General features: G+C 52.2%; 2 protein-coding genes and 1 pseudogene across 2 annotated transcripts; 1 reads left to right on the top strand and 2 right to left on the bottom strand.

Annotated features, from left to right (window-relative positions):
- Positions 1-1,400: 1,400 nt before the first annotated feature.
- Positions 1,401-1,718, bottom strand: LOC105820535 (annotated as a pseudogene).
- Positions 1,719-5,044: 3,326 nt separating this feature from the next.
- Positions 5,045-11,887, top strand: PSMD8 (proteasome (prosome, macropain) 26S subunit, non-ATPase, 8). Its single transcript, XM_012657099.1, has 7 exons — positions 5,045-5,459; positions 6,650-6,722; positions 6,841-6,943; positions 8,077-8,242; positions 9,270-9,370; positions 10,809-10,920; positions 11,654-11,887. Exons 1-7 carry the CDS (start codon positions 5,097-5,099, stop codon positions 11,789-11,791), a joined length of 1,056 nt encoding a protein of 351 aa, XP_012512553.1. The 5' UTR covers positions 5,045-5,096; the 3' UTR covers positions 11,792-11,887.
- An 810-nt stretch (positions 11,888-12,697) lies between these two features.
- On the bottom strand, positions 12,698-15,602 carry GGN (gametogenetin). The gene is made up of 2 exons (XM_012657098.1): positions 13,729-15,602; positions 12,698-12,815 (listed from the first exon to the last, which is right to left on the bottom strand). Exons 1-2 carry the CDS (start codon positions 15,600-15,602, stop codon positions 12,698-12,700), a joined length of 1,992 nt encoding a protein of 663 aa, XP_012512552.1.
- Between the last annotated feature and the right edge of the window lie 1,603 nt (positions 15,603-17,205).

Here is a 17,205-nt window from a genome sequence, read left to right as displayed (position 1 = left end):
ACCCTCGCACCTCCCCTGCTAGGCCCATCTTGGAAATGCAGCCTGTCACCAAGCCCAGGCCTTTCTGTTTTGTTTGAATGTTCACTTCTTGTTCAGACTCAAATAAAGCCTCATTTCAGGGCCAGCTGTGGGTCCTCATAAGGGCTCGTTTTCAGTTGGTTTGTACCAACACAGCTGCACCGATCATTAAAATATCAAAGTCCTTCCATGCCGGCTGCTAAACAGTGACTTCTCTGTGTGCTTGTCAGCTCAGCCCCTCCTCAGGTGTCCGAGACCTCCCTGTGGCCAGCAGAATCCTCCAACAACCCAGGCCCATGGCTGTGGCCTCTAGTCTGTTCTGATTGTTCAGTGCCCCAGTTATAACAGTTGTTAAATATTTTGAATGTCAACACCTATCTGGTGATTTAAGGAGGGGACTCTGGAGGGGTGAGGATTTTTATTTTAGTTGTAAGTAGCTAAAATTTCAAATCGTCTACATGAAATGATAATTTATGGGCTTTGTTAATATATGCTTCAGGTACAATTTGATCCAGAAGTCATCAATGTCCACAAGACTCTGCTTCCATTTCTCTGTAGCTTTCCCTGCTCTGCCCGTCTCTGAGTATGGTCTCTGGCCTCCGGACAGCCCCCCTCATCATCTGAGGCTGCACATCCACATGTCATATTGTCCAGAGAAAGAAGGGGCTGGGTTCCAACATTCCCAGCCAAAAATACTGCCAGTCACTCTGATTGGATGGATTTGGATCATAAGATCACCACCCTACCAATCACACTGCCAGAGGGATGGGAACCTCTATTAGTTTGAGCCAATCAGAGCCCACTCCTGGAGCTGAGGGTAGAGTCAACCCTACCCTAATCTCTTGCTAATGTGCTGGGAAGAGCAGTTTGTATAGGAAAATGTGCTTTCAGGAAGGGGAAAGCAGATTGGACAGGCAAAAAGCAAAGCCTTCATCAGGGTAACGAACACAAACTAAAACACCAGTGAGTCTTTCTTGGTTCTGAGATTGTGAAGGGAGTTCCCTAGTATTTAAATATATTCACATAACCAGTTATATAAATCTAGATATAAAACCAATCTTCAATAGGTTTTCAGGTGGCAATTTACCATCTTTGTGAAAAGTTGAACATTGCTAATCAAGTCCAGTCCTATCTTTAGAAGGAGAAAACAGTGAAACAGTGATAGCATTTACTGAGTTGGAATTATAATACTATCAAAATTAAAAAAAACTGATCATATTCATTTAACAACAAGCTAGTCTTTGTTAAATCAGGAATGTCCAAGAAAAATATTCTGTCATTCATAATCTGAATTCTGGTGGATGAGACCAATTAAATTATATTCCACATAAAAAAGTTATGGGACATTTCTGTTTTATAATAAATAAGGCAGTGGCTAATTATTATTCATTTGTAGCTTTTTTGAGATAAGCTATCAAGTCTGCCCTTTCTGCCTTCTTCTTAGTGCTGGTGAAGGCCATTTTTATCCCAGGGATGTATTTCTTGGGATTCTCCAAATACTCCATCAGTGTATCTTCTCTGCAGGTGTTGCCTTTGTTCTTATTGGTGTCTGTATAAGAGAATCCAACAGCCTGACCTGTCTTCTGCCCAGAGAGACCATGGAGATTTGGCCAAGTGTTGTGCTTGCTTCCCTTTTCCACAGTGTGACACTAGGGACACTTCTAAACAAAAATCTTCTTGCCTTTCTCAACCTCACCCATATTTAATTCTCTCTATCACAATCCCAATGGCAATTTTGCAGAAACAGAAAAACCTAAAGTTCACATGGAATTTCGAGGGACCCCAAATAGCCCAAAATATCTTGAAATAGTCAAAAAAAATTGGAAGACTCACACTTTCTGATTTCAAAACTTACTAGAAAGTTACAGTAATCAAAACAATGTGGTACTGGTGTAAAGACAGACATGTAGGCCTATGTAATAGAATAGAGAGCCCAGAAAAAAAGCTTCATATATCTGGTCAGTTGATTTTTTTGTTGTTGTAGAGATGGGGGTCTCACTATGTTGCCCAGGCTGGTCTCAAACTCATGGCCTGAAGTGCCTCTTGCCTCAGCCTTCCAGAAGTCTGGGGTTACAGATATGAGTCACTGTGCCTAGCTTCAATTGATTTTTGACAAGGGTGTAAATCTCATTCCATGGGGAAGGGACACTCTTCAAACCAATGGTTCTGCGGAAACTATATATTCCAAAAGAATGACGTTGGATCCTTACCTCATGATGTATACAAAATGTAACTCAAAATGGGTCAAATTCCTAAATTTAACAACAAAAACTGTAAAACATAGGGGAAAATCTTCATGACCTGTCATTTGGCAATGATTTCTTAAGTATGACACCAAAAGCACAGGTGACAAAAGAAAAAATAGATAAATTGGATTTCATCAAAGAATTTAAAAGTTTTGTGAATCAAAGGATACAATCGAGACAGTGAAAAGACAACCCATAGAATGAGAGAAAATATTTGTAAGTCATGTATCTGATAAGGGATTAATATCCAGAATATAAAGATCTCCTACAACTGAACAACAAAAAACCAACGACTCAAGTAAAAAATGGGCAAAGGACTTGAATAGACATTTCCCCAAAGAAGATAGATGACTTGCCAATAAATACATGAAAAGATGTCCAATATTATTAGTAATTTGAAAATGTAAAATCAAAACCATATGAAGGGGCCAGGCGCGGTGGCTCATGCCTGTAATCCTAGCACTCTGGGAGGCTGAGGCAGGCGGATTGTTTGAGCTCAGGAGTTCGAAACCAGCCTGAGCAAGAGTGAGACCCCGTCTCTACTAAAAATAGAAAGAAATTAATCGGACAACTAAAAATATATAGAAAAAATTAGCCGGGCATGGTGGTGCATGCCTGTAGTCCCAGCTACTTGGGAGGCTGAGGCAGAAGGATTGCTTGAGCCCAGGAGTTTGAGGTTGCTGTAAGCTAGGCTGACGCCACGGCACTCTAGCCCGGGCAACACAGTGAGACTCTGTCTCAAAAAAAAAAAAACAAAAAACAACAACCATATGAAGGTCTCTACAAGGTGAACTACAAAATACTGATGAAAGAAATCCTTTATGACACAAATGGAAAACATCCCATATTCATGGATTGGAAGAATCAATATTGTTAAAAAATGATTTACAGATTCAATGCAATTCCCATCAAAATACCATCATTTTTCACAGAATTAGAAAAAAGAATCCTAAATTTCATATGGAATCAATAAAAGGGCCCAAATAGTCAATGCAATGCTAAGCAAAAAGAACAAATATGGAGGCATCACATTACCCAACTTCAAATTATACTACAAGGCTGTAGTTACCAAGACAGCATGGTACTGGTACAAAAGTAGACATATAGATCAATGGAAGAGAATAGAGAATCCAGAATCTCTATACGTTTTTCCATAGAGATTCTATTAAATTACAATCCCATTAACAGTGAATAAGCCTTCTCTTTTCACCACATCTGTGCCAACATCTGTTGTTTTTTGACGTTTTGATAATGGCCATTCTGACAGGTATAAGATGGTATCTCATTGTGGTTTTAATTTGCATTTCCCTGGTGATGTTGAGCGTTTTTCACATGTTTCTTGGTCATTTGTATATCTTCTTTTGAAAAATGTCTATTCACGTCTTTTGCCCACTTTTTAAATATGGTTATTTGTTTTTTTCTTGCTGACTTGTGTGAATTCTTTCTAGATATTAGATATTGGTCCTTTGTCAGATACGTAGTTTGAGAATATATTCTCTCATTCTGTAGGTTGTTTATTTACTCTGTTATTTCTTTCGCTGCACAGAAACTTTTTAGCTTAATTAAGTTCCGTTTATTTATTTTTGTTTTTCTTGTATTAATATTTGCTTTTGGAGTCTTAGTCATAAATCGTTTGCTTAGCCAATGTCCAGAAGTGTTTTTCCTAAGTTTTCTTCTAGAATGTTATGGTGTCAGGTCTTACATTTAAGTCTTTAATCCATCTCGAGTTAATTTTTGCATATGGTGACAGATAGGGATCCAGTTTCATTCTTTTGCATGTGGCTCTCCAATTTTCCCAGCATTATTTATTCAATAGGGCATCCTTTCCCCAGTGTATATTTTTGTCTGCTTCGTTGAACATCAGTTGGTTATAGGTGTATGGTTTTATTTCTGGGTACAATGTATACTATTTGGGTGACCGGTACACTAAAAGCTCTGATCACCACTATACAATTCAACCATGTAAGAATAAAAACATTTGTACTCCCTAAATATATTGAAATTATAAAAAATTTTTTTTGAAAAAATTTAAAAAGTTAGACATAAAATTACCGTATCTTTTTATTTGTTTACTGTAGGTTGAATATTGAAGAAAGAATTACCGTGTCATCCAAGAATTCCACTGCTAAATTTAGATCCCAAAATAAATGAAAACATGTACTCAAACAAGTACATGTACATGCATGTTCATAGCAGCACTATCCACAACAGCCAAAAGATGAAAACAGCCCAAATGTTCACCAATGGAAGCATGAGTAAACAAATTGCATGAATACATACAATAAAATATTATTCGGTTGGGCACGGTGGCGCGCGCCTATAGTCCCAGCTACTCAGGTGTACTATCTATGCATCAATGGAGAAAGTAGGATTTGGGATAAAAAATTGGGAATCCTCTGCTTTATGTGGCATTTAAAGCCATAGGACTGGATGAGATTTGTAAATTGTTTGTGCTTATTGGTTTAAGCTTGGAGAAACATGTGGAAGGATGCACTGGGAAAGAGAATAGAGAGAACGATCTAGGTTCAAAATCCAGATGTTAGTCTTTCGAAAGGTTACCCAGTCCAGGCTTTGGCCTGTCTGTAGAATGGGAAGAATAACATAGCTTTCTAAATGGCTCTTCATCGCCACCTCTGGGCTTAGAGACGCTGTCCTGAAGGTGGAACCTCCAAGACAGCAGCGTAGCGTCCCGAACGCTCAGGCTGAAGCCAGAGCAGCCATATTGATTACGGGAAGGGGTGGGGCGTGGACACGGCTGTCATTTTCAGTTAGGCAAAAAGCCGACTTTCGGTCACCATCTTGAGTGACAGAGGAGGCGGAGCTCCAATTGACATGTTCATTAAGGGAAGGGCTGCGAGGGCACCTCCCCAAGAGCGACGGCCCGCTACCCGCGGCGGCCAGAGGCAGGCAGTTGTAGCCCCGCCCCCGGCCTTGGGCTCCACCTCCCGGCCCCACTTCCGCCGGGCGAGCGTCTGCCGGCGTCGCTACCGCACCTCGGGCAGGCGGTTTGCCGCGTCACGGAAGATGGCGGCCGCGGCGGTGAACGGGGCGGCCGGCGTCTCGAGCTCCGGGCCCGGGGCGACCTCGAGCGCTGTCCTGCAGGCCGCGGCTGGCATGTACGAACAACTCAAGGGCGAGTGGAACCGTAAAAGCCCCAATCTTAGCAAGTGCGGGGAAGAGCTGGGCCGCCTCAAGGTAAGGGTCGGCAGGCCTAGGAAACCCGTGTTGACGGGGGCGTTACGAGGGGTCTGGACCGAACCAAGTTCCGGGCCGCAGGACGGACCGCGGTGCCGACGAGATCGAGACGGGCTGGGCCATCGTTAGGACGAAAGATTCGGAACAGGCAGAGTGAGGGCTTGGAGGGGGTCAGGAAGCGAGAGAGGCCCGGCACGAACCAAATGCGAGGGCGGGGGGAGTGATGGAAAGATTGGCGTTGGCAGGACCGAGGGAGGGAGGGGTTTAAATTTTGGTGCTTGGGGGCCTAACTGGTCAGAGTGGCAGGATGATGTTGTCAGGCTTTTTCTGATGGCAGATTCCAGACGCGACCAAGTGGGGCATGAGGACTGCACCGGGTGATGAAACAGTGGGGCCGGGATGATGGGGCGTGCGGCGGATACGTGGTTAAGACCAGGCCAAGTTAGGGTCTGCGAGAGCTGGGGCTTAGGCAGCCTGCGGGGGTGGGGATAGCCAAGCTGTGAGGGGCAGGACTGAGCCAAGAAGAAATACTCTCATAGGGCTGGTCCGATGGTAGTGGGTTATCAGAACTTATTAACATTAGTGTCACTAAAGTTGGTATTCAACCCCTCACTGCTAAATTTGACTGGCTTTTTAAAAAAATAAAAAATAAAATAAAATAAAGAGAAATACTCTCATAGATAGAGAACAAGAATATGGGGCTCAGAACGCTGCAGACCAGTGTATTTGGGGAGGGGGTTTAAATGCAGTGCGTTGGACCAAGTTGCTGAGTCTGCTAAGGAATGGTGTAGGGGCTGGACTATGGGGGGAGGTTAGCGCCCCTCCCTCCCTGATGTAGATTTGGGGGTAGCCCAGGTACCCCTTCCCCGATAGAGTGTGGGGAGAACTGGAGGTGCTGGTATCCCTACCCCTGTGATTCCATTGGGTTAGGCACCGAGTGGCTCCTTGTTTGTCCAGTGGGGCTGTTAATCATTGTAATATGAGGTAATTCTAAATGGGCACTCATCGCGTGCTCAGGCTGTGTTCTGTGCTTTATGAGGACTGAATCCTTTAATACTTAACAATGTTATGATTCCGGGATGATTAGCTCCATTTTCCAGGTGGGAAAACCAAAGCCTAGAGAAGGTAAGTAATCTGTATATGAAGTTCCATTTTCTTTCCTTCCTTCCCTCCTCTCCTCTCCCCATCAGCTGGTTCTGCTGGAGCTCAACTTCCTGCCAACCACAGGGACCAAGCTGACCAAACAGCAGCTCATTCTGGCCCGTGAGTGTCACTGGGGTTGGTGGGAAGTGATGGGCTGGGGGTTGTGGCAGGAATTCCAGCAGTGGTGGTTGAGAAGGGACTCCAGTCACCTCCTGAGAGCCCACCCTGCCACCCACAGGTGACATACTGGAGATCGGGGCCCAGTGGAGCATCCTGCGCAAGGACATCCCCTCCTTCGAGCGCTACATGGCACAACTCAAATGCTACTACTTTGATTACAAGTGAGGACGGGCCCTGCTCCTGATTGGGGGGGAGGGTGGGTACATGGCAGTTCTTTTCTCTCCGATGCTCCAGCCACTTGGCTTGTTTTCCTTCACCTGGGAACTCCTGTTCTGCTTAGTTCCGTCCCCAGAGGCTGCAGGGTCAGGGGGTTGGCCTGGAGGTCCTGAGACTGGGGTTGTATGATCCAGTCTCTGTAGGTCCCCAGTCTCCCCTCACCCATTCCCACACTACATCCTCTCTGCCCAGTGGGGCCACCATCAGTTTTCACCTTCCTGGGCCCCAGCCTTGCCCCTCTGACTCGTATCCCAGTGACAAGCAGTAGGGTCTGTGTGACACTAAAATTTGACACACACTGTTGATCTCTTGCTCAGAATCTTTCCTGCTCTCCGTGGCCCTCAGGCACAAGACCAAGTTCTTTCCTGTGGCCTCCAGTACTGTCCCACCCTGTCCCTCTGCCCATGGCCCCATCCCAGCCCTGTCTCTCCCACTGGATTACAAGTTTCCTAAAGGCAGAGCCTGGCGCTATCTTGGTCACTGCTGTTTCCCCACACTGCCTACCACAGGGCCAGGCCCAGAGCAAGGACTCGCTAGATATGTTTTGAACATAAAACTGAATGGATTAATGGCCTGCATGAATTAATGATTAAGAATTTGACCTCAGACAAATCTGGGTTTGAAACTTCTGCTATTTCCTCATCATGCAGGCTTGGGCAAAAGACCTTACTCTCTAAGTTTTCTGCTTAAAGTGTGCATGTGGGGTGGGGTGATGATCCTTAATGTAATCATAGCTGATATTTATACAGTGTTTATTTGATTAGAACACTAATCACTTTTCCTGGGTTAGATCATTTAAGTCACTTAACCCTTGTTCATTTAACCCATCTGTATGAGATGGATACCCATTTTACAGTTTGGGAAACTGAGGCTGAGTCATTTCACTGAAGTGAAGTCACTTACTTGGATCAGTATGACTTGTAAGTGACTTCTTTGTGTATTTCATCTGAAAGATCAAGATCCAATACCCCTTTAAGGATATATTAAAGGACAGTTGTTAGGGTCCCTGGAGCCTGGGGTGGAGAGTTGGTAGGTCCCTAAGCCCTTCTTACCTTGGTTCCCCCTCCCTGGTCCACAGGGAGCAGCTCCCTGAGTCAGCCTACATGCACCAACTCTTGGGCCTCAACCTCCTCTTCCTGCTGTCCCAGAACCGGGTGGCTGAGTTCCACACAGAGTTGGAGCGGCTGCCTGCCAAGGACATCCAGACCAATGTCTACATCAAGCACCCAGTGTCCCTCGAGCAAGTGAGACTGAGGATGGGGAAGGGGAGGGCCTGGCTAAAGTGGGCAGTGCAGGGATAGACTTTAGGGAGGGTTTTCTGAAGGAGTGGCCAGGGACCACCCATGTTTCAACCCATGGACTCATTCACTTGTTCATCCCGCAAATACCGAATCCCAGCTGTGCCAGGCACTGTGGCAGATTTTCAGATTGTGCAGTGAATCAAACATAAAATCCCTGATCTTGTGGTGGTGACATTCAGGTGAAGAAGCAGGCAGTAAACCAAGAGAGTGAGTAACCTAAATAGCCTGTCGGATGTTCAGTGCTGTGGAGGAAAATAGAGCAGGAAGGAGGGTGGAGAGTTGGGGCCAGGGGTGAAATTTGATCTAGGGTGGTCAGGGAAGGCCGCACGGAAAAGGTGAAATTTGACAAAGACTTGAAAAGGGTGAGAAACCGAACCATGTAGACATCCAGATAGTGGACCAGCCAGCCCAGGTATCCTCAAGCAGAAACATGCCTGCTGTTTGAGGGACAGCAAAGAAGACAGTGTTTCTGGAACAGAGTGAGCAGGGCCAGGGAAAGCCTTAGGACCTGAGGTTAGGAAGTTGTTCCCGGAGCTGGGAGGATTCGGCTGGTGGGGAGAGGATGGGAGAGAGGGTAGTTACAGCAGACAGCATGGTTTGGGCAGAGGGGTGGAGAGATGAGCCTGGGGTGAGTCCAGCTCTGTCTCCCTGTGATACAAAAAAAAAAAAGAGAAACAGACACAGGCCAAGCGTAGGCAGAGAGAGAGAGACAGAGACAGAGAGGGGTGTGTGCGTGCGTTTAAACAAACCAGGGAGGCCTGCAAGAAAGAGGGGGTGTGTGTGTGTGTGTAGGGAGGGCTTCCCGGAAGCAGGCCTCCAGGTGAAGGTGGTACCCAGTCTGCATGGGGAAAGGGGTGGCTGTATGGCAGAGTAGGGATCATAGGGGCACTAGGAGTGCAGTGAGGCCCCAGCAGGTAGGCCCTGTGCCACCTCTTCATCCCTTTTTCTTCCCCGTCTCTGGCCTCTGCAGTACCTGATGGAGGGCAGCTACAACAAGGTGTTCCTGGCCAAGGGTAACATCCCTGCTGAGAGCTACACTTTCTTCATTGACATCCTGCTTGACACTATCAGGTACGAGGCGGGCCAGGGCCCTGTGGGATTTGGAAAGAACTTGGACTTGAGTCAGCCCCAAGTTTGAATTTCATTCCAGCCACTTGTTATTTGGAATGGCCTGGGTGTGTTTCTTTCTTTCTTTTTTGAGACAGAGCTTCTCTCTGTCACCCCGTAGAGTGCAGTGGCATTGTCATAGCTCACTGCAACCTCTAACCCTGGGCTCAAGTGATCCTCCTGCCTCAGCCTCCCAAGTAGCTGGGACTACAGGTGTGCGCTACCACGCCTGGCTAATTTTTTCTATTTTTGGTAGAGACAGGGTCTGGCTCTTGCTCAGGCTGGTCTCAAACTCTTGAACTCAAGCAATCCTCCAGCTTGGCCTCCCAGAGTGCTAGGGTGACAGGCATGAGCCACTGCGCCCGGGCCCGGGCATGTTTCTTCTCTTCCTAGCACCTTGGTTCTCCTTTTCTATGAACTGGGACTGGTCCTGAGATTGCGGATGATAAAGCTCATCTCGCTCTGGGCTGTTGACGTGTTCAGCCATAGGTGTCAAACCTGAGCATGGGCTTGGCACCCAAATAGTGCTCAACAGACAGGGACTGTGCTGCCTCTGTTAGAAGTGTGCCAGCCCGCTCCCCTCCCAGATACTCATCCAGTGAATCACCTGACCTCGCCTCAGGTCACCTAAACCATGGAACCCTGTTTTCCCTGCTCTAGAATGGGGCCACCAAGTCCCATTAGCCCGGTTGGGTTGCTGTATGCACAAGTGACATGACATACACGTCCCTTGAGGAGTAAAAGGGTGTCGAAGTGGTGGCAGAGCTGGTTCACTCGGGTGGCAAAGGCAAGCCTGGAGACGTGGCAGGAGTGAGGAGGGGCAGGGAGTACCCAGGTACCCACCACTTGGCCCAAGAGAAACACGTCAGAAACGACGCGCTCCTCCACGTCACTCATTTTACCCCAGAGCTAAGCCCTTCCCCCATTGCAGTGACTCGATGCCTTGCTGTGTTCTACTTCGGTGTTGTTCATGCCGGGTGCCTCTTAATGGGTGCAAGGAACCCCCTCAGGATCTGTGAAGTGGGGTGTAGCGCCCTGGCGAAGGGGGCGTTACATGAAGAGATCCCCTCGTGCGAATCCTGAGCTGGGTTTCAGAAATCCTCGCGGCCGGGAGTGGGATTCAGAGTTTGAGCCCAGGAGTCAGCAAGATCTGGGTGTGGATCCCACCCCCGCCCCGTGGCCCTTGCTTGCTTTGCGACTCGGTCAAGTTACTCCCCCTCTGGGCAACTTGAGCCTCGATCAGTACGTGATCCAGGGCATGTCATATATCCCAGTCACCAGTCACCAGCGTATCAGTGCTCTGACCTCTGAGGGGTCAGAGCTGATACATGTCAGGCCTAGGAGGACAAGGCCTGGAAGGTTGTCTTTGCTCAGTAATGAGAAGCTTGTCGTCTTCCCCCAGGGATGAGATTGCTGGATGCATCGAGAAGGCCTATGAGAAAATCCTTTTCACTGAGGCCACCCGGATCCTCTTCTTCAACACACCCAAAAAGATGACAGACTACGCCAAAAAGGTGGCTGGGGTGCAGGCCAAGGGGCCGTGGGGCAAAATGGTGCACTCTTAACACCAGCGTGGGCAGCCTAGAGGGCGCTGGAACAAGACTTCCCAGGTTTAAATCGAGCTGGGTGACTTTAGGCAAATTGCCAAACCTCTCTGAGCTTCCGTTTCTCTACCCATAGAATGGGGCTGGAGTTTAACACATGGGATGAGCTTGGCATAGTACCCTTTGCTGGGTGGAGTTCAGAGCTCTGCACGTATTGGCTGCCATCCTTATCAAACGTGGCAGCTTTTTCTGCAAGACTTCACTTCACTTGGTCTGGGGCGTTTGAGCAGGAGTGGTGGCCCAAGAGATGCTGAGGCATGGCATGCAGTGACTCTGGTGTCCCAGGAGGCAGTAGGAGGACCAAGAAGAGCTAAGGAAAGGGTGAAACTGAGTTTGAGTGATGGTGACAGCTGACACTGATTGCTCACTTACTCCAGGCCAGACACTGTTCTCTGCACTTCAGAGGTGTTGATTCAGTGAATCCTCACAGCACACCCAAAGAAGTGTGTGATTAGGGTCCCTCCCTGTCTCAAACATGCAGAAACTGAGGCACAGAGAGGTGAAGTTACTTGCCTAGAAGTTGTTTGGGTAGAGTGGGGCTGGTGAGGAAAGAGAGCATGGCACATGTGGGTAAGTGCTGGCTCCGTGGGGTGGCGGGGAGCCTTTGTGATCACCCACGCATCTAATCCCTCCCTTCCTGCAGCGAGGGTGGGTCCTGGGTCCCAACAACTACTACAGTTTTGCCAGCCAGCAGCAGAAGCCAGAAGACACCACCATTCCCTCTACGGAACTGGCCAAACAGGTCATCGAGTATGCCCGGCAGCTGGAGATGATCGTCTGAGCCCACCGGGCGCCGGGGTGGGGCAGGGCACGCCTTATTTAAAACAGTTACAGCGCAGGGTTTCCTTCAATAAAGGTGGATTGACATTCTCCGTTCTGGGCCCTGTCTCCCCAGTTGGAGTGGCAGGGAGACAAGTTCGTATCTCTGAGGAACTTAAAGTTTGGGGGCCCTCGGCAGTCACGAGTGCCCACTGTGGGGCCCTGCAGCACTGTGGACACGTGGGAATTCTGGGCCAGCACGCCAGTCTTTTTCAGTGAAGGGGGTGAAGTGTCCCATTCTTCAAAAATGTTGGCAATGAATTAAATAATTATTAAAATGACGTGGAATGGAACACATCTGTGGGCTGCCCGTCTGCGCCCTCTGTGGATGCGAGGTGTGGGGCCTGGCATGGGCTGGCCCTGGTCCCCGCCCTTCCCCAGCCAGCTTTGTAACTTAAGACCTTCCCCATCCCCCAGCCCATGTTTCCTGTCTTGAGGTTCTTGGGAAGGTGTTTAAGGCACAGGGTCTAAATCTGGCTGAGCCCTTTGTGGGATGAGATTTTCAAGAAAGTTCCAGAGTCAGTTTTCCCAACTGTAAAATGGGAATGATCATATCTTTCCAAAGCGGTTTGTGCTGAACTCTGAGCTTAGTACCAGGTCATCTCAGAGTGGGGCGTATAGTATTAAGAAGAACGAGCCCACCCCAGCCCTGGGCCCAGCAGTCTGGATGCTGGGTGATCAGAACCTCAGTTGTTGCTGCTCTGGGTTCAGCCTTTTACTGTCCCCAGGTTGTGGTGCTTTCATGAAGACTTCTGCCCCGTTCCACCCAACCCCTTCACCCCTCAGCAGGTGACTGGCAGGCTGCTAGGATCTGTATCGGTAGTTTTATTGGCACGGAGGGGAAGGTGGAGGGTGCTGTGCAGACCACTCAGTTGGCGTGGGTGGCCTGCAAGTCGTAGTGCTCCAGCCCAGCTACTAGGGAGCCGGCCAGCTTGATGGTGGCGACCCAGGGCGGCTCACTCAGGTGGTTGGTAGGTGTTCTCAGCCTAGGGGGAGGGTAGAGTCAGCAGGGCTCGGCTGCGAGGCCAGGCCCTTACCCGTTCTAGGGCTTCACTTTCCCTATCTGAATAAAGAAGCTTCTGAAGGCCATGTCTGAATATCCCAAAGGCAGTTTAGAGCAGGGCTGTATCCACTTAATCTTAGCGGGAAAGTGGGGTCTGAGCGTTGGTGATGGTGTCCCAGCTGAGCTCCAAGAGGTAGGGAGCAGAGTCGCCCAGTGACTCTGTCCTCAGGAGCCAAGGTCAGACTCTGGTGACCAGATCAAGTGGTTCAGTGTAGCGTTAATGGGTAGCTGGAGGACAGTGTCTCCCCTGGATGTGGGGACTCTGCTGCACAAGAGCTGGGACATCAGTGCCCTCTGGTGGTCACAGCCTTGGGTCCCAGAGTCAGAAGTTGCCAAAGGTGGGAGGGGTCAGGAATCTGAGGAACTAGGTGAGCACTGCTTCTGTGTCTAGGAAAGTTGGGGGCCTACATTTCCCCCCCACCATTTGGTTCCAGAAAGATAGTTATCTCCTTCCCTCTGATCCCTGGAGAGCTTGGGACATGATCCCTCTTGGTGTCCTCAGGGACAGGGTCAAGGTAGTGTACAGGGTCAGGCCAGCTGGGACCAGCTTCCCTCCCTGTTGGCTCCAGAGAGTAGCAGAAGGCCAGGGGTCCACTTGGGGGTGTGGAAACCATAGGGCTGGGCCAAGGTGTCCCCTCTCCTGTTAGGGGCCAGTATGGGATCAAGGCTCCTCCTGGTCCTGAAAGATGGGAGCTCAGCTAGCTTTGAGATGTGGCCAAGAAGAAGGCGAAGGGTCAGGACACCAAAGGGCTGAATAAGACTCTATCCGGGAAAGTCTGGGATTCAGGATTTCCGGGGGTGTTCCCTCCCTTCCCTACTCCCAGACCTTCCCTCACCAGGCAGAAACGTTGCGTGGCAGGCGGCGATGGCCTGGCTGGTGGCGGCAGTAACACTTGCAGGGACAAGACTTAAGCACCTGGAAGGGCGGCCAGTGGCGCGCAGCGCCGGTGTTGGCTGCCCCAGCCAGAGGGGCCCCGTTGACTCCACTCCCTCTACCGCCGCTGTCAGTCATGGTAGCTGTAGCTCGTTCGCGGGGACCGTCTCCTGGCACGCCATCTTCGCGGGTCGCGCCCCGGGCCGCACGAGAACCCTTGTTTCTACGTGTGCGGGCCTTGATGGGCGCGGGCGCGGGCGGGGGCGCAGGCAGCGACGGCTCGGCAGCGGTGGGTGTTGGAGCCGGGGCTGGGGCCTGGTCGGCGGCCAAGGCGGCGGGCAGAGCGGGGGCTGGGGCGGGAGCCAGGGCTGGCTCCACGTGGCTGAGGCCTGGGGTGGGCGGGAGCGCCACCGGCAGCGGCAGCGGCGCTGGCTGGAGCACGGGCGGCTGCGGTGTGGGCGGCGGCGCGGGAGGTGGTGTGGGTGGCGGTGCGGGCGGCGGCGGCGGCGGGGGTAAATCCTGCAGGCCTGGAGGCCCGGGGCGCACGGGCTCGCCGTTGGTGGGCGCCGGGAAGATGAACATAGGCGGCGCCAGCAAGGCAGGTGCGGGCCTCCGGGGCCCGGGAGCTGAGTGCATCGGCCCTGGTGGTGACGGAGGGGAGCCCCCGGCCCCCGAGAGCGCCGCTGCGCGCCGTCGGGGCGCCCCAACGCCTCCAGCAGCCCCGTTGAAGCGAAAGTGGCGTTCAGGGCCATCGGTAGGGCTCACCCAGTCGAATTTAGGCTTCGAACCTGGGAAGGTGGCGTAGGGTGGCGGCGGTAGGACTCGGGCGTGGGACGCGGACGCCGAAGGGGTACTAGAACACCCTTCGCCGTCTCCATCTCCGCCCTCGGGTTCCTGTGCCCCGCGAGGGACCTCTCCCAAGGGTCGAGCGGCTCCAGGAGCCAGAGGCCCTTGCTTCAGGACCTCGGCATAAGAGATGGCACCGGAGGCGGCGGAGAGGCCTCCGCCTCCGCCTCCGCCGCCCCCGAGCGAGGCTTTGGCTGCCAAGGAACCTGAGGCTGCCGCAGGGGGAAAGGGAGGCCCCGACTTGAAGGTGACTTTACATAGCAGGCTCAGGCCGGACTCGGAAGCCGCAGGCCGGGCCATTTCGCCTTCGCCTGCTTGGGGAGATGCTCCTCCTTGAGCCCCGCCAGCGATCTGGCCCTCGCTGCCGTGCCCAACGTGGCTTTCTGTGGGGGTTGCGGCGGGCGTGGCCAAAGCAGGAGTGATTCTGCGGTTCAAGAGCTGCCAGTCGGTAGGTGGCGGTGGTGGCGGCTTCCGCGGCTCCAAAGTCGGCTGAGGTGGGGGTGGGACCCTCGGGATCGGGTCCTTTTCGGTTAGTTGCCGGGGCGGTGGCGGCAGCGGGCGGAGGCCTGGAGGGTCACCCTGGCCGCGATGGCTCGCCTCTAGCAGGCCGCGGATCCGGGGCACCGGAGTGCCGGTGGGTTTTCGCCACTTAGACGGCGCGGGCAACAGGGTCCCCATGGGGGGCGGGGGTGGTGTGGAGACCGCAGCCGCAGCCGCCTCCTCTGGAGGAGGCGTCACTGGCGAGGGCAGTTCTAAGGTCAGGGGCAGGGGCGAGGGTGAGGTCTGGGGCTCCGGAGGTACCAGGAGTCCCGGTGGCGCGGGGCTGCTAGGGAACCAGACACCCAGCCCTCGAGCCAGGCGCATGGCCGGGGAGCAAAGGATCACCTCGGGCTCCACCAGGGACGTCCGGCGGGAGTCGGAGGCGCGGTCCGAGGCCTGCTCTTTTCGGGAGCCCCCGCCCGCGGACGGCTCCGACTGCACGTTCCCCATTTCCGACAGAGGTCGGGGACTGTGATCAGAAAACCTTCAGCCAGTCAGTCTGCCAGGGCTGTGGGGACCCCACGAGGCTGGCTGTACTTGGTCTTACCGGTCCGGACGGGCCCCCCCCTGTTCTCCAAGATCCGCTCAGGCCCTAGTCCCTAGGCTCTCAGTGTTCACGCTTTCTTCCCCATGACCGCACACAGCCACTGTTGCGACACTTAGGTCCCAACACCTTAGTGTACTAAGGTTCTATGTCTGGACCCTTGGCTGGTTCCTCACATCACTTTGGCCACGTCCCAAGTTGCCAGGCTCCAAAACTAGTCTTGCCTGCCTTCTTGTCAGTCTCTCCGGCCACATCACTTAGTGATGGTTATGCCCAGTAGCCTACGAGGCCTACAAGAAGTTCAGGTTTCTTTCCCAGCACACCAGCCCGGCTCCAGAGCCCTAGGCCACGCCCCGCTTTCTGGTCCCGCCCCCGATTGTCGGGGTATCAGGCCTCATTCCCACCCTCATCCCACGTCCGATATGGCCCCGCCTCTGCCTAACAAATACCAGGTATTCTGGTCATACTAGTTCCTCAATCCTCTCCTCTAACCCTCTGATGCTCCCTTCTCACTCTGCCGATCTTTGGGTCCTGCCCTTAACCCAGGCAGGGTCAGATTCTCAGGCCTCACTTCTAAATTTCTTTTCCCGCTCCCGGTGTATTAGCAGGTTTCAACGCTCAGGCTCCACCCCTTTCCCTAAGCTCCGCCCTGGCTCCGCCTCCGCCCCAGGGCCCCACTCACCGACTCCTCCAGCCGACCAGAGTTCAGACCGCAGCCCCCTGGGCCCAGGGCAGGGTGGGGAACGGCCGTAGCAGAAATTAACCGAAAAGAACGGGGGTGAAGGCAAGTGGGCGAGACAGCGAGGGTGGACCCCGAGATCTAGGCCCCGCCCCCGGGCTCGAGGACCCGCCCTTCTGAGAGCCAGCTTGAGCCCGGTCCCTTACGAACCTGGATCTCCCTTTGAAATACTCTGATGATGTCTTCTTCCCCGCCCCGAGGCCTTCTAGTCCTAAACTCCGCCCCTTTAGAGCGTTCTCCTTAGCTCCTCCCCTTCAGAATGCTCCGCCCCTCTCCGTTATTCCCTCCCAAGGCCCCGCCCGTTACGAACACTGCTACGTAGCTCCTCCCTTTTGGACCTCTCATCTGCCCCGCCCCTCAGGCAATTTACTTCTAAGCTCCGCCTTTTTAAGATCCCGCAACTGCTCTTCCCAAGACCCTGTCCTTCGTCCCTCCCGCCCAGGAGGCCCATCCACCCTGGACCCGCCCCTTCCGTGACGCACGCGCTTGTCCGCGCCTTCAGCGTCTAAACCTGCTCCTCACCCGGGCCCTCCGACCCCGCCCCCTCCTGAGTGCTCCCTCCTCGCCCCACCCCTTTTCGAACCCTGCCAGGCACCCAGCCCCTCCCATTCAGAACCCAAAGCGTAGACCACCGCCTCTTTAGAATCCTGAGACCAGTCCCTGTTCCTGTCCCCTCCTCACATCATCAGGGATCAATGGCGCAGATGGGTGCAAAAGTGGGGGATCCCCTCTGGATCTTAAGAAAATGGGGGTTGGGGGGCTGTACGCTG

The sequence above is a fragment of the Propithecus coquereli genome, unplaced genomic scaffold (genome assembly GCF_000956105.1).
Source record: "Propithecus coquereli isolate 6110/MARCELLA unplaced genomic scaffold, Pcoq_1.0 Scaffold53, whole genome shotgun sequence".
NCBI lineage: Eukaryota > Metazoa > Chordata > Mammalia > Primates > Indriidae > Propithecus > Propithecus coquereli.
Note: the sequence above shows the minus strand (reverse complement) of the source record. Positions and strands in the feature narration are given on the sequence as shown.